The 26,398-nt window shown below is 34.1% G+C and overlaps 1 protein-coding gene across 3 annotated transcripts in view; it reads right to left on the bottom strand.

Annotated features, from left to right (window-relative positions):
• The window catches only part of CHIC1 (cysteine rich hydrophobic domain 1), a 125,226-nt gene that overhangs the window by 88,166 nt on the left and 10,662 nt on the right, over positions 1 to 26,398 (bottom strand). For all 3 annotated transcript variants that reach the window (XM_058441407.1, XM_032757191.2, XM_032757192.2), the window contains exons 2-3: positions 22,460 to 22,514; positions 15,362 to 15,517 (exon numbers count right to left, since the gene is read on the bottom strand). In XM_058441407.1, the coding sequence (XP_058297390.1) occupies positions 15,362 to 15,517; positions 22,460 to 22,514 (211 nt within the window). The remainder of the gene's footprint in view (positions 1 to 15,361; positions 15,518 to 22,459; positions 22,515 to 26,398) is intronic.

Genomic DNA, 26,398 nt, shown 5'->3' with positions numbered 1-26,398 from the left:
GAAGTAAGGAGCGCCTCTGCCTGGCCACCCCATCTGGGATGTGAGGAGCGCCTCTGCCCGGCCGCCCCGTCTGGGAAGTGAGGAGCGCCTCTGCCCGGCCGCCCCATCTGGGAAGTGAAGAGCACCTCTGCCCGGCCGCCCCGTCTGGGATGTGGGGAGCGCCTCTGCCCGGCCGCCCCGTCTGGGAGGTCTACCACGGAGGCCAGACGTAATGTGGGGACTGGACGTGGTGGCTCATGCCTGTAGTCCCAGCACTCTGGGAGGCCAAGGCGGGTTGATCACTTGAGGCTAGGAGTTCGAGACCAGCCTGGCCAACATGGCGAAACATATGAAAAATACAACAGACAAACCAACCAACCAACCCCGCAACAACAAAACAGGTCTACCCTGGAGTCATACTCTAATTTTTTCTATTTTCCTCCCTTTCTGATCCTTTATCCCACTTTCTTTTTCTTCCTCTTCCTTCTCCTTCTTCTTTGTCAAATAGAGGATTGAGTTATTATCATTGATCCATACAAAGTCCCTCTCTCATTTATTTTCTTTAATTCCCACCCCCCATTTCTATTCCCCATCTTCCCATGTGCAACCTTCCTAATGTGTTTGATATGCATCTTTTTGTTTGTATGTATTTTTAGAAAATGTTTATTGCTTTGTGTGCAAAAAAAAAATAAAAAAGAAACTAATGTTGCTAAAAAAAAAAAAAATACCTAGGAATACAACTTACAAGGGATGTGAAGGACCTCTTCAAGAAGAACTACAAACCACTGCTCAAGAGAGGACAAAAACAAATGGAAAAAGATTCCATGCTCATAAATAGGAAGAATCAATATCGTGAAAATGGCCATACTGCCCAAAGTAATTTATAGATTCAATGATATCCCTATCAAGCTACCATTAACATTCTTCACAGAAGTAGAAAAAACTACTTTAAATTTCATATCAAATCAAAAAACAGCCCATATACCCAAGACAATCCTAAGCAAAAACAAAGCTGGAGGCATCATGCTATCTGACTTCAAACTATACTACAAGGCTATAGTAACCAAAACAGCATTGTACTAATACCAAAACAGATATATAGACCAACGGAACAGAACAGAAGCCTTAGAAGTAACACCACACATCTACAACCATCTGATCTTTGACAAACCTTCCAAAAACAAGCAATGGGGAAAGGATTCCCTATTTAATAAATGGTGTTGGGAAAACTGGCTAGCCATAAGCAGAAAACTGAAACTGAACCCCTTCCTTACACCTTATACAAAATTAACTCGAGATGGATTAAAGACTTAAATGGAAGACCTAAAACCATAAAAACCCTAGAAGAAAACCTAGGTGATAACATTCAGGAGATAGGCATAGGCAAAGACTTCATGACTGAAACACCAAAACCAATGGCAACAAAAGCCAAAATAGACAAATGAGATCTAATTAAACTAAAGAGCTTCTGCACAGCAAAAGAAACTATCATCAGAGTGAACAGGCAACCTACAGATTGGGAGAAAATTGTTGCAATCTATCCATCTGAAAAAGGGCTAATCTCCAGAATCTACAAGAAACTTAAACAAATTTACAAGAAAAAAAACAAGCCCATCAAAAAGTGGGTGAAGGATATGAGCAGACATTTTTCAAAAGAAGACATTTATGCAGCCAACAAACATGAAAAAAAGTTCATCATCACTGGTCATTAGAGAAACACAAATCAAAACCACAATGAGATACCATCTCATGCCAGTTAGAATGGTAATCATTAAAAAGTCAGGAAACAACAGATGCTGGAGAGGATGGAGAGTGTAAATTAGTTAAACCATGTGGAAGACGGTGTGGAAATTGCCCAAGGATCTAGAACCAGAAATACCATTTGACCCAGCGATCCCATTACTGGGTATACACCCAGTGGTTTCTAAATCATTCTCCTATAAAGACACATGCACATGAATGTTTACTGCAGCACTATTCACAATAGCAAAGACTTGGAACCAACCCAAATGCCCATGAATGATACTCTGGATAAAGAAAATGTGGCACATATATACCATGGAATACTATGCAGCCATAAAAAAGGATAAGTTCATGTTCTTTGCAGGGACCTGGATCAAGCTGGAAACCATCATTCTCAGCAAACTAACACAGGAACAGAAAACCAAACACTGCATGTTCTCACTCATAAGTGGGAGCTGAACAATGAGAACACATGGACACAGGGAGGGGAACATCACACACCAGGGTCTGTCAGGAGGTGGGGGGCTAGGGGAGGGATAGCATTAGGAGAAATACCTAATGTAGATGACAGGTTGCTGGATGCACCAATCCACCATGGCATGTGTATACTTATGTAACAAACCTGCACATTCTGCACATGTATCCCAACACTTATAGTGTGTGTGTATATATATGTGTGTGTGTGTGTGTGTGTGTATATAAAATTATAAGTTTTATATATAAAAATATATATTTTTTAAGATATAATGCCTAAGCCCAGGCAAGAAAAGAAAAATAGTTTAATAGGACTTCATCAAAATCAACAATTTTATGCATCACATGGCACTATTAAGAGAGTGAAAAGACAAACCACAGAACAGTAGAAATTATTTGTAAATTATATATTTGATAAGAGATTAACAAGACTATATAAAAACACCCACAACTTAAGAACAAATAAACAACCTAGAGAGAAAATGGACAAAGGATGTGAACAGACATCTCTTCAAAGAAGATATACAAATGTTCAACAAGCAAATGAAAAGACACTAAATATCACTAATCATGAGGGAAATGTATATTGAAATCACAATGAGGCACCACTTTATGCTCATTCGGGTGGCTGTTATAAATAAAATGGAAAATAACACACATTGATGAGGATCTGCATAAATCTGAACTCTTCTGCATTGCTGGTAGGAATGTAAAATGATACAGCTCCCATGGAAAAGATTGTGGTGTACAGAAGCTCTTTAGCTTAATTACATCCCATTTTTCAATTTTGGCTTTTGTTGCAATTGCTTTTGGTATTTTGGTCATGAAGTCTTTGTCCATGCCTATGTCCTGAATGGTATTGCCTAGGTTTTCTTCTAGGGTTTTATGGTTTCGGATCTTACATTTAAATCTGTAATACATCTGTAGTTAATTTTTGTATAAGGTGTAAGGAAGGGATCCAGTTTCAGTTTTCTGCAGATGGCTAGCCAGTTTTCTCAACACCATTTATTAAATAGGGTATCCCTTCCCTATTGCTTGTTTTTGGCAAGTTTGTCAAAGATCAGGAGATTGTAGGTGTGTGGTGTTATTTCTGAGGCCTCTGTTCTGTTCCATTGGCCTATATATCTGTTTTGGTACCAGTACCAAACTGCTTTGGTTACTGAAGCCTTGTTTGAAGTCAGATGGTGTGATGCCTCCAGCTTTGTTCTTTTTCCTTAGGATTGTCTTGGCTATACGGGCTCTTTTTAAGTTCTATATGAAATTTAAAGTAGTTTTTTCTAATTCTGTGAAGAAAGTCAATGGTAGCTTGATGGGGATATCATTGAATCTATAAATTACTTTGGGCAGTATGGCTATTTTCACAATATTAATTCTTCTTATCTATGATCATGGAATGTTTTTCCATTTGTTTGTGTCCTCTCCCATTTCCTTGAGGAGTGGTTTGTAGCTCTCACTAAAGAGGTCCTTCACATCCCTTGTAAGTTGTATTCCTAGGTATTTTATTCCCTGCGTAGCAATTGTGAATGGGAGTTTGCTCGTGATTTGGCTCTCTGTTTGTCTATTATTGGTGTATAGGAATGCTTGTGATTTTTGCACATTGATTTTGTATCCTGAGACTTTGCTGAAGTTGCTTATCAGCTTAAGTTTAACTGTCATCAGAGTGAACAGGGAACCTACAGAACGGGAGAAAATTTTTGCAATGTATCCATCGGACAAAGAGCTAATATCCAGAATCTACAAGGAGCTTAAACAAATTTGCAAGAAAAAAGCAACCCCATCAAAAAGTGGGCAAAGGATATGAACAGACATTTCTCAAAAGAAGAAACATATGAAAAAAAGCTCGTAATTACTGTTCATTAGAGAAATGCAAATCAAAACCACAATGAGATACCATCTCACTCCAGTTAGAATGGCGATCATTAAAAAGTCAGGAAACAAAAGATGCTGGAGAGGATGTCCAGAAATAGGAACACTTTTACACTGATGGTGGGAGCATAAATTAGTTCAACCATTGTGGAAGATAGTGTGGCGATTCCTCAAGGATCTAGAACTAGAAATACCATTTGACCCAGCAATCCCATTACTGGGTATATACCAAAAGAATTATAAATCATTCTACTACAAAGACACATGCACACGTATGTTTACTGCAGCACTAGTCACTATAGCAAAGACTTAAAACCAACCCAAAAGTCCATCAATATTAGACTGGATAAAGAAAATGTGGTACATATATACCATGGAATACCATGCAGCCACAAAAAAAGAATGAGTTCATGTCCTTTGCAGAGACATGGGTGAAGCTGGAAACCATCATTCTCAGCAAACTAACACAGGAACAGAAAACCAAACACTGCATGTTCTCACTTATAAGTGGGAGTTGAACAATGAGAACATATGGGCACAGGGAGGGGTACATCACACACCAGGGCCTGTCGGAGGGTGGGGGTAAAGGGGAAGGATAGCATTAGGACAAATACCTAATGTAGATGATGGGTTGATGGGTGCAGCAAACCACCATGGCACATGTATAGCTATGTAACACACCTACATGTTCTACACATGTATCCCAGAACTTAAATATAATAAAAAAAGGAAAGATTTTGGTGGTTCCTCAAAAAGCTAAACAATTGCCATATGACCAGCAATTTTCCTAGATATATACCCAAAGGAATTGAAATCAAAGACTCAAACAGGCACTTTTATAGTAATGTTTACTACAGCATTATTCCCAATAGCCAAAAGGTGGAAACAACTCAAGTGTCCATCAATAAATAAGTGGATAGATGAAACTGTGATATTTACACAAAACAGAATGCTATTAAGCCATAAAAGAGAATGAAATTCTGAAATATGATATGGATTAACTCCGAAGACTTTATGGTATGTGAAATAAGCTGAATCTAAAAGAAAAAATATGGCATTATTTCACTTATATGAGGTATCTAGAATAGGCAAATTTGTAGAGACAGAAAGTAGATTAGAAGTTAGCAGAGTATGAAGAAAGGAAGAATTGAGAAGTTATTACTTAACGGCTATAGAGTTCCTATTTGGGGTAATGAAAAAAAATTGGAAATAGGTATTGGTAATGGTTCCACAACAGTATAAATGTTAACTGAGGCCTCCAAGTTGTGTACTTGAAATGCATATGCATTGAAATACAAAAGAGGCACACTACTGAGTAAAATCCTATCTGCTGGCCCTTACATTTAAACTCTATCTACTGGATTGCAACCTGAATCATAGCAGCAAACAAAAATAAATTTCTTCAGCATGCAATGCTTATGAAATCCAATGCAGAAAACTAAGGAACCCATACAGAACCATGGCCCTCTGAAAGCACTCAAAAAGAAAGCGGGCGGATCACCCCAGGTCAGGAGTTCAAGACCAGCCTGGGCAACATCGTGAAACCCCATCTCTACACAAATACAAAAATTAGCTGGGCATGATAGCAGGTGCCTGTAATCCCAGCTACTCGAGAGGCTGAGGCAGAAGAATTGCTTGAACCCAGGAGGCAGAGATTGCGGTGAGCTGAGATCATGCCTTTGTATTCCAGCCTGGGTGACTGGGCGAGACTCTGACTCAACAAAACAAAACAAAACAAAACAAAGGAAAGCACCTGTACACAACATTCACCAGTCAAACCTTCAAGAGGAAAAAAAAACCTATAAAATAAAAAAGTCCCATCCAAATAATAGCAATTTCAAAATGAGAAACACAAGAACCCCCAGAGCAGAAAAAAAAATCAATGCAATGACTCCAGAAATTTAAAAAGTCAGTGTTTACTTTTCTAACAATGATTGCACTATGTCCCCAGAAATGGATCCTAAACAGTTTGAAATGTCTGAAATGACATAGAATTCAGAATCGGATGGCAAAGAAATTCAAAGAGATTCAAAAGAAAGTTGAAGTCCAATCCAAGGAAGCCAGTAAAATGATCCAAAAATTGAAAGATGAAATGACCATATTAAAAAAGCACCAAACTGAACTTCTGGAATTGAAAAATTCACTATAGGAATTTCAACATAAAATTAGAAGCATTAACAAGATTAGATCAAACTCAAGAAAGAGTTTCAGAGATTGAAGACTGGCCTTTTCAATCAAGCCAGTCAGGCAAAAATAAAGAAAACAGAATTATAAAAAAGGAATAAAGTCTCTGAGAAATAGGGAATTATGTAGATAGACCAAACCTATGACACATTAGGACTCCTGAGACAGAAGGAGACAGAGTAAGCAACATGGAAAACATATTTGAGGATATAGTCCATGAACATTTCCCTAATCTTGCTAGAGGTCGACATGCAAATTCAAGAAATTCAGAGAACCTCTCCATGATACTATACAAGCCAATCATCCACAAAACACAAAATCTCTAGGATGCAGCAAAAGCAGCGTGAAGAGGAAAGTTTACAGTGCCAAATGCCTACATTCAAAACTTAGAAGGATCTCAAATTATCAATCTAACATTGCACCTAGAAGAACTAGAAAAACAAAAACAAACTAATAAAGCTAGCAGAAGAAATAAAAAATCAGAGGAGCACTGAAAGGAACTGAGACCCCAAAATCCATACAAAGGGTCAATGAAACCAAAAGTTGGTTTTTTGAAGGGATAAACAAGATCTGCAGATTGATAGCTAAATTCACAAAGAAAAATGAGAGATGATCCAAATAAGCACAATGAGAAATGACAAAGGAGACATTACAACCAATCTCACAGAAATATAAAAGATCCTCAGACACTATTATGAACACCCCTATGCATACTAATTAGAAAATCTAGAGGAAATGAATAAATTGCTGCAAACACACAGGCTCCCACGATTGAATCAGGAAAAAAAAAAAATGGAAACCCTGAACAGAACAATAACATGTTCCAAAATTGAAACAGCAATTAAAAACCTACCAATGAAGAAAAACCCTAAACCAGATGGATTCACAGCTGAATTCTACCAGAAGTACGAAGAAGAGCTAGTACCAATCATACTAAAATTATTCCAAAAAATAGAGGAGACTACTCCTTAATTCTTCCTATGAAGCCAGCATCATCCTGATACCAAAATATGGCAAAGACACAGTGAAAAAAAACTTCAGGCCAATATCCCTGATGAACATAGACACAAAAATCCCCAACAAATACTAGCAATCTGAATCCAGCAGCACATCAAAAAATTAATTCTCCACAATCAAGTAGGCTTTAATCCTAGGATGCAAGGTTGGTTCAACATATGCGAATCAATAAATGTGATACACCACATAAACAGGACGAAAAACAAAGACCATATAATCATGTCAACAGACACAGAAAAAGCTTTTGATAAAACCCAATTTCACTTTATAAAAACCCTTAACAAACTAGCCATCAAAGAAATATATCTCAAAATAGTTAAGAGCCATCTATGGCAAATCCATAGCTAACATCATATAGAACAGGCAAAAGCTGGAACCATTTCCCCAGCTTTTTTGAGAGCTGGAACAAGAAAAGGATACTCACTCCCACCACTCCTATTCAACACAGTACTGGAAGTCCTAGACAGAGCAATCAGTCAAGACAAAAAAATAAAAGGCACATAAATAGGTTAAAAAGTGAAACTATCTCTTTTTGCTGATGGTATTATTCTATACCTAGAAAAACCCAAAAGACTCTGCCAAAAGGCTCCTTGAACTGATTAAAAAAAAACTTCAGTAAAGTTTCAGAATACAAAATCACAACATTTTGTGATTATTGAAAAAATGATTCTAAAGTTTATATGGAAAAGTAAAAGATCCATAATAGTCAACACAGTATTTAAGGAGAACAAAGAGGACTGATACTACTTGACCTCATGACTTACTATAAAGCTACAGTAATCAAGAGAGTGTGGAATTGGTGAAAGAAATGATTAGCTATTCAATGGAACAGAATAGAGAAGCCAGAAATAGACCTCTGACAAAAAGGCAATTCAAGGAAATTGTTGTCTTTTCAACAGATGGTGCTGGTACAACTGGACATCAACATGCAAGGAAAACTGAATGTATTCACATACCTTACACCTTTCACAAATGCCAAACTCTTAAAATTCCTAGAATATAACATAAAATCTAGGTGACCGTGGGTTTGGCAATGAATTCTTACATACAACACCAGAAAGCAAGATGCATAAAAGAAAACATTAATAAGTTGAAATTCATTAAAATTAAAATGTTCCACTCTACAAAATATACTATTAGGAGAGTAAAAAGACAAACCACAGGCTGAGAGAAAATATTTGCAAAACACATACTTTGTAGAAAACTGGTATCCAAAGTATACAAATAACTCTTTAACAACTCAACAATAATAACATAAACAACCCAATGAAAAAGTGTGCATAGGCTCCTCAGTCCTCACCCCACTACAGTCTCCTCCAGAAATTGGTGGGTGAGGGAATTTGGAGGCCACTAAGCCCTCTTTTCCTTCAGCAACCATCCCGTACCCATGCCATTAAAAAAAGGGGGGTCATAGGCCTGATCAGAAACCTCTTCAAAGAAGATACATAGAAGGAAAATAAGCTTGAAAAGCTGCTCAATATCGTATGACTATGCAGAATTAGAAATTAAAGCAACAGTGAGATATCACTACCTACGTTTTAGAATGGCCAAAATCCACAATACTGACAACACCAAACGTTGATGAAGATGTAGAACAACAGGAAGTCTTACTCACTGCTGGTGGGAATACAAAATGGCACAGCGACTTTGCAAGACAGTTTGGCAGTTTCTTACAAAACTAAACATAGTCTTACCATGTGATCCAGCAATCATCAAATGAGTTCAAAACTGCCCACTCAAAAACCTGTACTTGAATGTTTATAACAGTCTTATTTATGATTGCGAAACCTTGGAAGCAACCAAGAAACCCTTCAATAGGTGAACAGATAAACTGTGGCAAATCCCAAAACTGCAATATTATTCAGTGATAAAAAGAAATGAGCTATCAAGCCAGAAAAAGACATGGAGGAACCTTAAATGCATATTGGTAAGTGAAAGAAGCCAATGTGAATATATTCTATATAATTTCAACTTATGTGACATTCTGGAAAAGGCAAACCTATGGAGACAATAAAAAGTTAGGTGATTGCTCAGGATATGCGGGTGGGATGAAATAGGTGTAGCATAATGGAGTTTTAGGGCAGTGAAACTGCTATTCTGTACGATACTGTGATGATGGCTACATATCATTGTACACTTGCCAAAATCCATAGGATGTAGAACACAAAGAGTGAAGCCTAATGTAAACCATGGACTTTAGTTAATTATAAGATATCAATATTGGCTCATCAATTGTAACAATTGTACCACACTAATGTAAGATCTCAATAGTAGGGGAAATTGGTATTGGATGAGGGGGTTTATGGAATCTGTGCTTTTTGCTCATTTTTTTTTCTGTAAACCTAAAATTGTTTTTAAAAATCTATTAATTAAAAATTGCATACTAAAAAGTGAAGACAAAATAAAGACATTCCTAAATAAAAACTGAGAGTATCTGTGGCCTGCAGACCCAGCTTATGTGAAACACTAAAAGAAGTTCTTCAGGCTGGCGTCAAGTGACACCAGATATTAATTTGAAACTGCACACAGGAAAAAAACATTCCAAGAAGCCAAATAAATTCCAAGTAGGATAAACTCAAAGTGAACCATACCAAGATAAAGTATAATTAAACTGTTGAAAGTAAAAAACAAAGAGGGAAATCTTGAAAGCAGTAGTAAGAAAGAAGTGACTTGTTAAGTACAAGAGATTCTCTATAAGATTAACAGTTAATTTCACATCAGAAACCATGAAGGTCAGAGGCAGTGGGATGGCATATAGTATTTAAAGTGCAGAAATTACAAAACAAACAAGCAAACTCTGTCAACCAAAGACTCTATACTGAGCAAAATTAGCCTTCAAAAAAAAAAAAAAAAAAGAAATGAAGAAATTCCCAGACAACCAAGGGCTGAGGGAGTTCATCACTATTAGGACAGCTTTTTAATAAATTCTAAAGAGAGAGCCTTAGGCTGAAATGAAAGGACACTAGACAATAACTTGAGGCATGTGATAAAGAGCACTGGTACAGGTAACTGCACAAATATATTTAAAAGACAATATTGTATTTTTGGGTTGGAACTCTTTCCCGTATGATTAAAAGACAAAATGATAATCATAAATCTGTTAATGGACACACAATATATAACATATAATTTGTGATAACAACAACATAAAAGGGGAGGGATGGATATATATAGCAGTAGAACTTACATACTATTAAAGCTAAGGTGATATTAATTCAAACTAGTGTGTTATAAGTTTAAGATGTTAATTGTAACAACTAAGAAAATAACTTAAAAAGATACAGAAAAGGAAATAAGGTATACAGTACACTAAAAAACTCAATTAAACATAAAATAAATAAGTAATGAAGGAATTGAGGAACAAAAAACATACGACATGGAAAACAAATAGCAAAATAGTGGAAGTCCTTCCTTATGTGTTATGGGCTGAATTATATTCCCTCAAAATTCAAACACTGAAATCACAACTCCCAGTATCTCAGAATGTGAGTAAGCAATGTTTTGAAGAAAACTGAGGACAGTAAATGCCTACATTAAGAAAGAAGAATGATCTCAAATCAATAACCTGAATTTAGACCTTATGGAACTAAAAAGAGCAAACTAAACCCAAACATAGCAGAAGAAAGGAAAAAATAGAGTGGAGAGAAATGAAATACAGAATAGAACAATAGAAAAAATGAACAAGACCAAAAGTTTTTTCTTTGAAATTTGACCAACTTTCAGCTACAAGGATTAAGAAAAAAAAAGAAGACTGAGATGACTAGAATCAGAAATGAAAATAGGGACATTACATATCACTCTTACAGTAATTTAGAAAAAAATTACAAGTGAATACTAAAAATAATTGTAGGCCAACAAACCAGACAACATAGATGAAATGAACAAACTCCTTGAATTGACTCAAGTAAAAATAGAAAATCTGAATAGACCTATAACAAGTAAATATTGAATGTGTAATCAAAAACCTACCAAGAAAAAAAATCTCAAGATCAGATGGTGTCACTGTTATGCCCAAAAGAAAGGAAATTCTCCCAAATGTTTAAAAGAAGAATACCAATCCTTCTTAAACTTTTGTAAAATACAGAAAAGAGAGAAACACTTTTTAACTTCCTAACTGAGGAGAAGGAAAATGAGAAATGACTGCTTAATGTATATGAGATTTTCCTTGCAGGTGATAAAAAATTTCTGAAACTAGATAGTGGATGGTTGCATAACACTGTCAATGTAGTTAATGCCACTGAATTATACACTTTAAAGTGGTTAAAAATGCAAATTTTATGTCATGTGTATTTTTCCACAAAAACCATTATGCTCAGTTTTAAAAGCCATGAAGGAGTACATATCATATAAAATGTTCAAAAATGCAAACATAAGAGAGAAAGTAGATCACTGGTTGTATAGGGCTGGGAGGATTGGAGGGAAATTGGGAGTGACTAAAAGTGGTCACAAGGTTTACTCTTAGGATGATGGAAATGTTCTAAAATTAGATTATGGTGATAGTTACACAATTCTGTAAGTACATTAATATTCAATGAATTATTCTCTTAATATGAGTTAACTTTATGTTCTGTAAATTATTTCCCAATAAATTTTTTTTAAAACCAGATGGCTGACTCTCAAGCTGACCAGAAAAGTATCAAAGTTAGCTTAATACCAATCACTGTACTTCTGCAGAGCAGATACAATCCTACGTTCAATACAATTAGCCAGTAAAGCTAACAAAAAAGGAAGCAAACTTATCAGCTTTTAGTATTAATATGCCATAAACATCATTTTCTTATATATGGCTCAAATGACTCAAGGCTGACACATAAATTAAAAGGTTCAAAGATAGTAAGGAAAAGGCAGTCTATGACCAAGTTATAATACTCTATGCACTCGCTTTATGCATGTTATCTTTGCCCAAGAGCACAAAACATATTTTATGAAAGGCCTAAATTATACATAGATTACACGTAATTTGCTTAATTTTTGGCAGAACTATTTGTCTCTCATTGCAAAGACTGATTTCTTTTCCAAATGGCATAATGTATGGATGGGGCATTTATTTCTATCATATGCTTTTCCTTCTTTTTATAATTAGCTACAAAAACACAGAATCAAACAGGACACTGAATTATAACCTCTATCTCCTAAAACATCATATTCATGTCATGAGTCAGAAAGTAGTCCTTTCCTCTGACCATCTCTCTCAATTTAATGAGTATTATAGCAAAAAAGGACAGGATAAAAGTAATTTCAAATTTTGAGTGATAGCATGACTGGGGCTGAAATTGACTATGATATCACAGTTGGTTCAGTGGTAGATAGAAGAACAGGTAAATGAAAAGCCTCATTTCATGTATCATGTAGCTGTGAAATCCCACCAGAGCCAAGAGAGATTAGGGGGAACTCAAGGCACTCTGACCTATATTTCTTTATCACCTAATTTGCTAGAGAAAATTCCCATGAATTATACTGCCAAAAAAAATTATAAGGCAGACTATCTACATAAAAATTCTTTTCCTGGAAACATTTTCAATAATTGGCTAACATAGCATCTTCATTATTATTTCCATTTTATTTTGTGAGCAAACAGAGATATGACTTCCATAAAGCTAGACACCCAATTAGAGATGGCTAGAGCAAGGTGCCAAACAACAGCCCATAGGCCAGATCTGGCTTGCTGTCTGTTTTTGTAAATAAAGTTTTATGAGAACACAGTAATGCTCACTCATTTACATATGGTTATGGCTGTTTACATGTGACAATGCCACAGTTGAGCGGTTGCGACAGAGACCTCTGGCTCACAAAGGCTAAAATATTTACTATTTGGTTCTTTAAGAAAAAGTTTTCTATCCACTGCTAAAGAATTAAAATTCAGTGGGCTGTTTATTATACAACTTATGAGAACATTTCTTGTCTCAGGACTAGTCAATTTGATGTAAGAAACATGATGTAGTCAAGAGAATGCAGTATTAAAGACAAAAACAAAAACAAAATAAAGTAAGGATTATTTTTGTGGCTGTGCTATTTGCCGTGTGACTCTGAGAAAGTCACTTCACTCTCTGGATTTATGTCCACACCTGTAAAATAAGGGATTTGAACTATATGAATGTGAATCATACTTCCAATTAAACTATTATAGTCTATTCAACTTATTTTACAGATCAGAAAATTATATTTTATATTTCTTCATGTAGACAAAAATCTTTGAGTTGCTTTAAATTTCATCATAAAACCATGTTAAAAGTAACTAGTAGTGTCCTGATTTTACAGGTGAGAAAACTTGAGGCTACAGAAAGAACAGTGACTTGCACAAGGTTACCAGCATGTTCTTAATGTTTTGCTGTCTAGCATAGTGTTGACAACATGGCACATACAAAATCAGAGGCCGTGAACTATAATGCTTACAGAGCAAGGCAGATAATGTAAACTATGGGTGGTTTCTAAGATGAACCAGAGAATGTATGTTCTACTTAAAGGAAGCAGCCACCACTCACAGCCAACTGCTGACATACAGCCATGTGGGCCTGGTATCGCCAGATCTTTAGATTTTACAAGAGGCTGGATATCATGAATTTTATTTTAAATATTACAACGTTTAAATGTTGGTAAACTGATTAAAATGTTTAAAAACAGAGTGGGCTGGATTTGGCTCATGGATGACAATTTGCAAATCTATATTAAATAAATTTTTTAAACTGACAGATTTGCGAACCAGAATATACTGATGCCTCAACTTCACTATGAGCTTTTAATTATCCAAAGTAATGGAAGATAGGAGAGATCACAGCATCAGTATTATCTTAGTTTCCATTGAATATTCTATTCGAAGTATTGATAGTAAAATCAAATGATTGAAAAAAAATGTTTCTCCTTATTTCAGGCCTTCTGGTGAACGTATTAACAAATAGACAAAGTGTAAACAGGTCATCAGAAAAAGGGATAGTCCTGGATAATACAGAAACCAAAAAAAAAAAAAAATCTGTTCTTAAGTAATTGAGATTAGCTGTATTTACATGATGGGAAATTCAAACATGATTAATTCATACTGAGGCTTTTAAAATAATAGGGATGGATAGGAGTTATTGATTGTGACTTTTAAAAGTAAGATATGACAATTAAGAAAAGGAATTTATGCTGTCAGCTTTTTTTATTTATAGAAAACCATTTGAGAATACCGTACCTGCTTTGACAAACAATAGACTAAGCAATATTTAAAGTGAAGCTCTGACCTACTTGTGATTACCAACAGACTCAATAAAATGCTTAACTTTTCCATTCAAAAAGTCATAGAGTTAGCAATATTTCATTATTTGTCTTTTTGAAGTAAACATTAAACCAGGCAGGAAAAGAATGGAGATAAAAAAATAATGAGTACTTTTTGGGAATATTTTTGGTTTTAATGAAATAACTGCATCACTAATTATTCTTCCACAAGGCACTATAATTTTGAATCTGATTTCATTGGCTACTTATTATTTAAAAGTTTAAATGAAATCATTCATACAGTACTAGGAAAAAAACTTTAGGTAAAATGAATTAATTTTCCTCATTGGCTTCAATTAAAATATTTTAAAGGCATCTTCCCACCAGAGGAAAAAATTCACAAAAACTAATGTGAAATTTTAAAGAAGACAAGATTAAGAAGTACTCTTAAATCCATGACATAAGTAGTAACGCTATGCTAGCATGTTATTGTAACATGTTTAAAACTAAGGATTTGCCCTGCAAACTTTGTAGGTTACTCTCACTTTTGCCTTTCTTCAGATCAGAAGCTGTCCTTTATACCTATAACTTGGAAATACCTTAAGTCACAGCATCAGGTATTTTAAAAAGAATAAGTAGCCCACTTACATTTATAATTACTTAGTATTTAACTTATGCTGCTTTTATGTGAAATGATGGGAACCCATATTAAATGGTAAAGTGTTGATAAAAGTTGGACAAATAACAATATGCCTGTCCCCAAGTTTCCTTATCTCTAAAATAAAGATAGCATTGTTACAAGAATTAACTAAATTGTGTAAAGTACTTGAAAAGAGTTCATAGCACATAGTAAGTTTTCCATAAATGTTAGTTATTATTATTATTATACAATAAAACAGTTACTCACTCTTTTGTTGAGACAAATAACAGGCCATAGGCTGCAACCCAGTGTGCAACAGCAGCAGAGACAACCACACAGCAGCCATTTCACATTGACCGGGAGAGCCTTTTTCAAACATGCATTCACACGGCCAATGCTGGTTTTAAATTCTTCTGGGGCCACCTACAAGAGCGTACAATCTTTAACAGTTTGTGGGCGGCTTTTCACTATTTATCTCCAAATCTAAGAAAAACGTTTATTACAAATAATTTAAGGAATCACAAATATCTAAATAGATATATTCCCCATAAATATGTTCATACACTCTAGGATGACGTTGAAAAGCACAACAATATAATTTCATGTTCATAGAACTTAGCCTGATGTTGAAAAACAGTCTTCTGAAATGACCACCAATAAAATGACTGCAATAAAATTGACGGAAAAAGATAACTTTCAAGCCGTTTTCTTACCAAATATTCTCATTATCAAGGCAGTATAATTGATAGTCTCTAGTCATTCTGAGTAACAGCTGGGTAAGACTAGAAGCATAACACAACAATAAAAAACCCAAATACTACTAGAGAAAATGCAATTAAAATTAGACCTTGGCAATACTCCTGGATTACTTTGAAAAAAGGCAACTCTCAAACCTTTATTCCCTGGCAAATTTGCAGTATAACAATTTTAACATTAGCCACTGTTAGTTACACTAACAAAAGACAGTGCCTAGCGATTGCATTCAAAACAGCCTGTTAATATTCAGTATAAAATGGATTCATAACTGCTGTAAATTTTCAAAGTTGAAAGGTCTTTAAATACATAAGTTTAATATTTCTAGTTACTACCTCCATTCCTAGAAGTGGCTGCTTGTGCTTCTCTGTAAACAAGGACAAAGTCAGTTCAAAGGCATGCACATGACTGGAATAATTAGATTTATAACAAAAATTCTGCTGGAAGGTTATACAATTCAAATGTATACTAAAAATAGTTTGCTTTCAGTGAAATCACATTTCTGGATTACAAAAATGATTCATTTAGAAAGCTGTCAGACTATAAAGTTTATGAAAGAACTCTTAGCATCTGGCTATAAAAGCAAAAATTATGCAATTGTTAGGAAAAGTAAGGTATTATAAAATAAAAACCGCATTAGCAGGTTAGGAATAAAAAATATAGAGCTTTACTACTACTATTCCAAATAAAAATTGTACTCGAGGAATCAATTTATTACATTTTTGTCTCTTAATAGAGATGTCTTAGAATCAACACTACAAAACATATACCTATTAGCAAATGTTATAAAAATACATGATCACAGAATTCAGCACTAAAGTAAGCTAAACATTAAGTATATAAGCTTTATTAGAAGCTTTATTAGAATTGTTCATGTCACTCAATAAGGTTAATTGCTTAGCCCATGAATCTGATTTTCTTACTAATACGTTAACAAACAATAGTTGTGAAATTATAAGGCTCAAAACTTTGTTTACACAGAGCAAGTAAACTAATTTCATTCTCCATCTAGACTGTCAGCAACATGATGTAAAGACAATCACTGGGTGCAGAGAATTCCAATTAAATGGCAAAATTTCTAAGTAAATATGGAAACAAATTCAGAGAGCCTTGCCTTATAATTGAAATTAGAAAACACTAACAAACTTAGTGCACAAGAGTACACTAAGCACATTAAACTAAGACAAACTAAAAACATTGAAAAACAGATTGAGAGACTTGAATTATAGTTACTTATTAGCTATGAAAAATCCTAGGCAAAATCATTTAATTTTTCTGTTTCAGTTTCCCACTGATAAAATGAGAATAATAATCTTTGTTTTATAATACTTCACAGAAAATGTAAATTAATCCTTGGAAGTAACAGCCTGCCTGAAATGCTTTGAAAAAGAAAGTCCATAAATCATGTCTCTGAGAAGGTTTGGAGAAAGAAAAACAGCTCTCTTCTGCATGAAGTCTCACCTGAAGGCAATGGGTTTACTCAAGTAACTATTAATATTCCATAGTTTTCCTATACACTATATTATAAACAAAAGGATAATTTGTTTATAATCTGCTGCATGTTAAATGCAGATTCAATGCTCTTTAATTCTTCAGCAAAAAAAAAAAAAGAAAAAAATCAAGCTCTTCTTTCTAAAAACAAGGTACCAAGTTTCTATCTTAAGATTTACCTCTCCAACAGCAATATTCAACTTCTTTTCTCCTAGGAAATCATTGAGCAACCAAATAGAAGTTAAAATAAAGAAAAAATATGTACATATTTAGTTTTAATCTGTAATATTACATTACTGTCAACTCTGTTTAAATTATGTATCCAGAATAGCTAACATATTTTTTAAATATGGTCAATTTTGATATAAACTCATGCAAATCATAAAATTATTAAATCTGTCCATTTACAAATTTAAATGCTTATAATTGGAATTTACATTTTTATTTAAAAAGTAAGTACAAACACAGATGGAAAAAAAATAAAACTAAAAGGTGCAGAAATGAGTCAGTACAAAAGAAAAAAAAATTGTTTATAAGGAGCCTTAGAAAAGAAAGCTCCACTTCTACCAGGGATGAATAGTGTTAGAAGACTGAGGGAGACAAAAGCTAGAGAATAAAACAGGGAAGAGAAAATGGCTTTTTATTTCAAACATTGTGAATAAAATAAATTGTATGTTGAGGTATATAAAATTTGTTATAAAATTTGCCTTTTATTATATGCTTCTGGAATTGAAAACAAAAACATTACCTAAAAATGTGGTCATTTTCCTTCTTTCCTGCCAACACTTTCTTCTTTTTAACATATAATAGTCTCAATTTCTATTTTCTTACCATAGACGAATTAAAAACGAAAATATTCAAGTTACTAAAACTGAGAATTCAAATTTTTTTGAGGTCATAAGACAAATATATTGAAAAGAAAAGCTTTTACTAGAGTTTCAAACAATAAAAATCTGCATTTTGACTTTAAAAGGAGGCCAGGATTGTCTTTGAAAGAAATCTGTATTTGAGTAACAGTAAAAGTCATAAAACAGAGCTAAAGACATAAAAGTGAGAATTAGTTAACTCAATTTTAAACAACGTGAAAGAAATGTTCAGTTAACTGTGTAGAATCAGAGTTAACATTTTACTCATTTACTTTCATATAATTGAGTGTCTCTAGCAATGAAGGTTAGACAGCAGAAGACCCTTACTTTCTAGCTGAACAGTAGGTTGTAAAGAAACATTTCATTTCTTTTGGCTTTCTTGGAATTAAAAAAGAAAACTACACCATAAAGGTGGGGAAAAGGGTCATAATATTTTATAACAGGATGCAAGAGACTCTGTAAACAGAAGAAACTCTAAGCAAACCCCAGCAGGACTGATCTGCCTTCTTCAATCATGGGAACACAACCCTATCAATCAGCTGTCATACTGTATCACAATAGTAAAGGTCGATTTTTATTGCTTACAATCCCCAAACACTGCACACTAGTCTCCCCATAACACAGTTTAATTGTTTCAAGCTGAGGGCCAATAGCTTTACTTTCTTTTCTAAATTTCCGTAGTTCTTTCATTTTCTGGTCACTAGAATCTGTGTGTATACACCTGTTCGATATGAAATAGGGAAAACAATCTTTTCTGCACTTAATATAAAAGGTTATCTTTTTGTTTACATTAAAAGCATTAACATATAAGAAGCAAAAAATTAATGTTGAGCCACAGAGCTTGTCAAAATGGTTTTTTTAGGTTTTCAGACTTCCCTCTGCAATTTTGCTTAGCTCAGGCAGGCATAAAAGCTATTTAGAATCACATTCATATTGGACGACTGATTTCGTAAAAAGTAGATTTTTTTCTACTTTAGCTATCACAGTTATTCATTTTTAAATATTTTAATGTAAGAGCTCTTAAGTCTGGAATTTAGACCTTTTTTTCTTTTATTTTTTTCCTCAGATATACATTAATTATGTTTGCGTTTTCTCTCCAGTTATCTGAGAAGCATTTTGATAATGCAAAGGAACCTAAACAAATGAAAGTGCCTGTTGGAGAAAAATTATCTCATTAACGAGAAAATGAATAAAGCTAATGTTACCACCATGTGACTTTTAAATCAGATCTTCAGAATTCCTTTTAGTGTTTTTTCCGTCACCAAACACATGTTAAGAAAAATATCACAGTTATAATTTATGCCTTATCCAACACATGATAAATTTTGTACACTATACATAATGTACGCTTAAATAAATACTCAACTCATTATGATAATGTGCTACAAAAACAATCACTTGAAAAGAATGGATATCTTTATGAGCAACTCATATCCAGATAATTTAGGTTTGTGTGAGTGCATACCAAAAGCAGCTTATTATTCTTACTCCTCTAGTTTAAAACAGTCTACTACCTTTGGGGCCACTGGAATTTTTAGTTTCAGAAGGCTTGTAAAGAAATGAGAAGGTGTGAAAAGATATTCTGAAGATTCCTTGAGCATATAAAATTGGCCAATTTTGAAAATGGATAATTTGTATGCCTGGGAATTTTATACACTGACTTTTTTTTTGATTATTCATTTCTAGAATTTCTTGGACCTGTATTTCAAAGCCAATGGTAAAGTTGGATATAACTACACCTACAACACATGCAGCAGCATCAAAGGAAACATGAAGAATAAGTTTTTTACTGAAGTTCTTATAATTCACATTCTCTTTAATTTTAATAATGAATTTGCCATCTTTCTACAAAAATACATTATTATTCAAGATATATTTCCATAGCTACTTTATTCATTTGAAAAAGCATTTATGGTTAATTCATATAAAACAAATCTAAGTCTAGGCTGCCGCTTCAATTGGTAAATTACTCCAATTGATCAGGATAGGAAGGTAGAACATACTAAAGAGTGAGCCAAAATCTCACACCAAAGGGTTTTTTGTGTCTTAAAATGTTAAATGGCCACATATTTTCTAAGGTTAACTTAGCCAGGAACTATGATCACCTGTTTAGTATTCTGTGGAATGATTTGATATTATACCTCAGGAGAGACAGAAAAGGTCAAGAGTCAACAGAACAAGTTAGTGGTGAGGCCAGAGAATAATAATGTATTCTCTTAGAATTAGATGAAGAAAATTTGCAAAATCAATGAAAAATTGAAAGCCAGTGAGTAGAATGAAAAGCAACCAGGGTGAAACTACAATACAATGATGAAGAATAGTCAACTGCAACTACAAACTAACATTGGGAAGCTAATAAGTACATGGCAAAACACTAGGAATTTTATATATGCTCTCTCATTTAGCTCTTAAATCAAAAAGTGAGGTAACTATCAGCATCATCTCTATTTTTCACATAAGAACTGAGGCTCAGAGAAGTGACTTGCCCAAGGCCACACAGTAAGTGACATAATCTGGATTCCAAACCAGATTTGACTGCAAAGCTTGTTTAACTACTATATTCTGTCTCAAGCTACCTCCCATTTTTCAAGGGGAAAATGAGGCAAATAAAGTATAACATACCTTGCAGGGTTAAATTAAACAGAATTTCTTATGATTTCAAAGATATTCCTTGAAAAAAGAAATAGGTCTGCTGCCTACCCCGCAAAGAGGCTGGGGGGAAGATTGTGATTAGGCCAAAGGCAAAAAGAGTACATAGTTGGAAAACGCATGACAAAAAGAAGCAAATATCAGTAGAAGCATCTTATCTGGTTTTCAAAGAGTTTAGAACAAGGGATATTGAATTAAGAAAAAATTAAAGTTCAAAAGGTAATATAGTCACATGATTTAAAAATGAAAGCAATACTAAAAGATATTCAGAAAAGTCTCATCCTTACCCTTGCCTCCATCCATCACATTCCTCTTCTCCCATCAAAGGTAATAACTTTTATTAGTTTCATGTGTATCTCTCTAGAATTTCTTTATGTAAAAATACATTTATTAATGGGCTTATTTCTCCAATTTATTATACATACTAAACACACTGATTTTCATTTTGCTTTTCTCACCAACAATATGAGAATAATTGAGACTACAATAGAATAAAAAGCCTGTTAGATAATGAGATAATTTTAGAACATGACCAAAATCTATACTGACAAATACCATTATTCTAGTACTAAAATTAAATATATTGAATTTAAAGGCTCCAAAATACAAAAAGTTAACTTCCTTTAACCCCTAATCATCTTTTTAGCTATTCAAGCATTCAACTATTAACCATTTGGCAATGATTGAGTATTCTGTAATATAATGGTTTTTCTCTCCTGTTCTACACTTCCTCAAGTAACAAACATATGTAAATAACTTTTTGCCTTAGGCAGAGCCTTCTCCTTTGGGCACAGAAAGTTCACATTATTGTCCTAAGATGATCTTCCAAATATAGTTTCTTTTTTAAAATTCTATATATTTAAGGTGTACAACATGATGTTTTGATGTACATATACACAGTAAAATAATTACTAGTCAAACACATTAGCATATCCATCTCCTCACAGTCACCTTTTTGTTATTTTGTGATAAGAACACCTGAAATCTACTCTCAGCAAATTTCCAGTATATAATAAAATATTATCAACTATAGTAATCAGGCTGAGCATTAGGTCTTTAAATTTATAGTTTTGAATCCTAGTAAATCTTTGAATTTACTAGGAAATACTACTCAATGTAGAGGAACCAGGGAATAGAAAGGTACTAATTTATTACAGTGAGTCCAATCTTACTAACTCCAACTATCTAAAAGTCAGAAAAACAACTAATCAAAAATTTAACTATTTTCATGTATAACAAATCATACCACATGGTACTTTAAAAATTAATAGAGTGATACATTTAAAAAAAACTTTAAAAACACTGGAAATTAATGACCCAAATAAAAACAATTATAGCTACCTATGCTCAGAAAAAAAATGCAAAAGTGAAAAAGCTGAACGGACAAATAAATAATGGCTGGCATTAATGGACAATGAACAAAATAACTGGTCAGAGGCTGGTAGCCATGGCAACAGCTTTCAAACACTATAAACACAGCTTCCAGCTACTGAGATCTCCTATTACGTGACTTCATTAACAACGATTCAAAGCATTTGTCATAACAATGAGTAAGCCATAAAACAATGCTTTAGAACTGAAAAGTTCAAAGCAAATTCTCACTTACCTTCCCTGTTAGAACGGAGGGAAATTCAGCATCAAACTTGTTGCTCAAGCCAAACCTTCAAAACAAAGACAGAACAAAATATGTTCTACCCAGCATACTTAAATCTTCCCTTTTTTTAAAAAAGTTATAAACCCATGCATTTTTCTTTTGGCCTTTTAATTTAAAAATGTACTCTGAAAAAATTTTTATATGACATTTATAGAAAATAAATCTTTGATTATTAATCCAAACTAATATTTTTTTAAAAAGCTTCACAAAAAGCAAACATTAAAGTGGGATTCTAACTCAACCCATGATGTAGGATCAAAAAACAGTAAGTTAGAGAAACACATATTGAGCTGGAAATGTCCATTTTTAACTGAGATGTTTCCATTAAAACCTACTTTAGTTGATAACTGTTGGAGCTGGATTATGGGTACTATGTGGGATTTCATTATACTATTCTTTCCATTTTTGTGTATGTATGCAAATGTTCCTAATAAAAATTACCCCTCCACAACTAATACAGCCTTTGGAACTACAGAGTTTGACCACTTGTGACCAGTTGCTATTCAGATAAAGTTTAACCCTTATGAATGGCTTTCACGTCTGTGCTCAACCAATTTTGAGAAAACAGATCCCAGACTTGAAAACTCTCTTTTCCAGTACACTCAGTGAAATCTGCATTAAGAAGTCAAAATGAATTTTATAAGGCTTTGCTCACTTGCTTGTTGATTTCAAGGATAACAAAGGTCACTTCCTGAATGTTAGATGATACTATTTCATATTAACTACAATGTTACATTAGTGGAGGATAGGTTGTAAGCAAAAAGGAAAAGACAGTAACATTTACTGAGAACTCCATATGAGGTGGGCAATAACAGTAACAGCTACCAATAACTATGTATTCACCATGGGCTAGACACTGTGCTAAGTAAATATAGTCACATGCTACATGTTTCAAAGTTAGAGGGCATATCTGATGGTGGTCCCATAAGATTATAATGGAGTTGAAAAATTTCTATTTTTGCCTAGTGTTGTCATAGCCCTTGTAATGTTATGGTCATAGCCTTCATAACGTTGTAGTACACCACATTTGTGGTGATGCTGGTATAAACAAACTTACTTTGCCACCATAGAAAAGTATAGCACATATAATTACATACAATACATAATACATGATGATAATAACAAATGACTGTGTAGACCTAGGCTAATGTGTGTGTTTGTGTCTTAGATTTTAACAAAAAAGTTTAAAAAGTAAAAAAAAAATTAATAGAATAAGGATATAAAGAAAATATTTTTGTACAGCTGTACAATGCGTTTGTGTTTTTTTTTTTTTTTTTTTCTGAGACGGAGTCTCGCTCTGTCGCCCAGGCTGGAGTGCAGTGGCGCAATCTCGGCTCACTGCAAGCTCCACCTCCCGGGTTCACACCATTCTCCTGCCTCAGCCTCTCCGAGTAGCTGGGACTACAGGCGCCCGCCACCACGCCCAGCTAATTTTTTGTATTTTTAGTAGAGACGGGGTTTCACCGTGGTCTCGATCTCCTGACCTCGTGATCCGCCCGACTCAGCCTCCCAAAGTGCTGGGATTACAAGCGTGAGCCACCGCGCCCGGCCGCGTTTGTGTTTTAAGCTAAGTATTATTACAAAAGAGTCAACGAGTTTCTAAAAATTGAACAGTTTATAAAATTAAAAAGTTACAGTAAGCTAAGGTTAATTTATTATTGAACAAAGAATAGCATTTGAAAATAAATTTATTGTAGCCTAAGTATATGGTATTTACAAATTCTACAGTAGTATACAGTAATATCCTGGGCCTTCACATTCACTTACCACTCACTCACTCACTCACACAGAGCAACTTCTGGTCCTTCAAGATCTATTCATGGTAAGTGCCATATTAAAGGTATACCATTTTTTGTCTTTTATATTATATTTTCTCTGTACTTTTTCTATGTTTAGATACCCAAATACTTACCATTGTGTTACAATTGCCTATAGTAATCAGTATAGTCACATGCTGTACAGGTTTGTAGCCTAGGAGCAATAGGCTTACCATATAGCTTAGGTGTGTACTAGGCTATACTATCTAGGTTTGTGTAAGTACACTCTATGATGTTTACACAATGATAAAATTGCCTAACAATACATTTCTCAGGAGGTATCCCGATTGTTAAGTGACACATGACTCTACATTACTTTTACGCTTTAAAAGCCTTCAAGAGAAGTATTGTCAACCCCATTTTAAAGACAAAGAAGCTAACATCCAGAAAACAATTCAAAAGATAAATTAAATGACTTGCCCACAGTCATGTATTAAGTGGGGGAAACCAAAACTCCAATGTTGACCCCCTAAATCCTTATTTTATCCTATATTAAGTTCCTTGAAAACAGGAACTATGGGTTATTTTGCTATTTTATATTATACCTAGTAGCATAATGAAATCTAATCAGTGTTGAAAAATGTTTGTCAAATAATAAACTACTGTATTGTTTAACTGATTTATGGCACTTGGTTGTAGGGTCACTTTAAAGAAATGTTAAGAATCCAATGTCTGATTAAAACTCTATGCAAGACCTAGAAGAACTAGGAAAACAAGAACAAAATAACCCCAGAGCTAGCAGAATAAAGTCTGAGACCCAAAAATCCACACAAAGAATCAATGGAAACAAAAGTTGGTTCATTCAAAGAATAAACAAGATTTACAGACTGCTAGCTAGAATAACAAAGAAAAAAGAGAGAAGATCCAAATAAATGCAATCAGAAATGACAAAGATGACATTACAACCTATCCCACAGAAATACAAAAAATCTTCGTATAACTATTATGAACACCTAGCACACAAAATAGAAAATCTAGAGGAAATGGGTAAAATTCTGGAAACACACAAGCTCCCAGGATTGAATCAGGAAGATTTGAAGCCCTAAACAGACCAATATCAAGTTCCAAAATTGAATCAGAAATAAAACACCAACCAACCAAAAAAAGCTCAAGACCATACTGATTCACAACCAAATTCTATCAGATGTGCAAAGAAGAGCTGGTACCAATCCCACTGAAACGATTCCAAAAAATTGAAAAGGAAGGACTCCTTCCCAACTCATCCTATGAAGCTAGCATCATCCTTATAGGAAAAGCTGGCAGAGATAGAAGGAAAAAAGAAAACTACTGGCCAATATCCCTGACGAACATAGACACAAACATCCTCAACAAAATACTAGCAATCCGAATCCAGTAGCACATCAAAAAGTTAATTCACCACGATCAAACAGCCTTTATTCCTGGGATGCAAGGTTGGTTCAACATACACAAATCAATAAATGTAATTTACCACATAAACAGGATTAAAAACAAACAAAAAATGATCATCTTAATAGGCACAGAAAAAGCTTTCAATAAAATTCAATGTCCCTTCATGATAAAACCGTCAACAAACTAAACATCAAAAGAATGTACTCAAAATAATAAGAGCTATGTATAAGAAACGCACAGCCACCATCATACCGAACAGGCAAAAGCTGGAACCATTCCCCTTGAGAACTGGAACAAGAAAAAAAATGTCCACCTCACAACTCCTTTTCAACATAGTACTGCAAGTACTACTCAGAGCAATCAGGCAAGAGAAAGAAAAAAAGGCATGCAAACAGGAAAAGAAGAAGTCAAACGATCTCTTCTTGCAGACAATATGATTCTATACCTAGAAAACCCTAAAGACTTGCCAAAAGCCTCCTTGAACTGATAAAGAAAAAACTTCAGTAAAGTTTCAGGATATAAAATCAATGTAAAAAGTCAGTAGAATTTCTATACACCAATAACGTTTAAGCTGAGAGCCAAATCAAGAATGGCATCACATTTACAATAGCCAAAAAAAAGAAAACAAAACAAAAAAAAAACACCCTAGGAATACATCTAACCAAGGAGGTGAAAGATGTCTACGAGGAGAACTATAAAACAC

Source organism: Hylobates moloch, unplaced genomic scaffold (genome assembly GCF_009828535.3).
Source record: "Hylobates moloch isolate HMO894 unplaced genomic scaffold, HMol_V3 SCAFFOLD_7, whole genome shotgun sequence".
Classification (NCBI taxonomy): domain Eukaryota; kingdom Metazoa; phylum Chordata; class Mammalia; order Primates; family Hylobatidae; genus Hylobates; species Hylobates moloch.
Note: the sequence above shows the minus strand (reverse complement) of the source record. Positions and strands in the feature narration are given on the sequence as shown.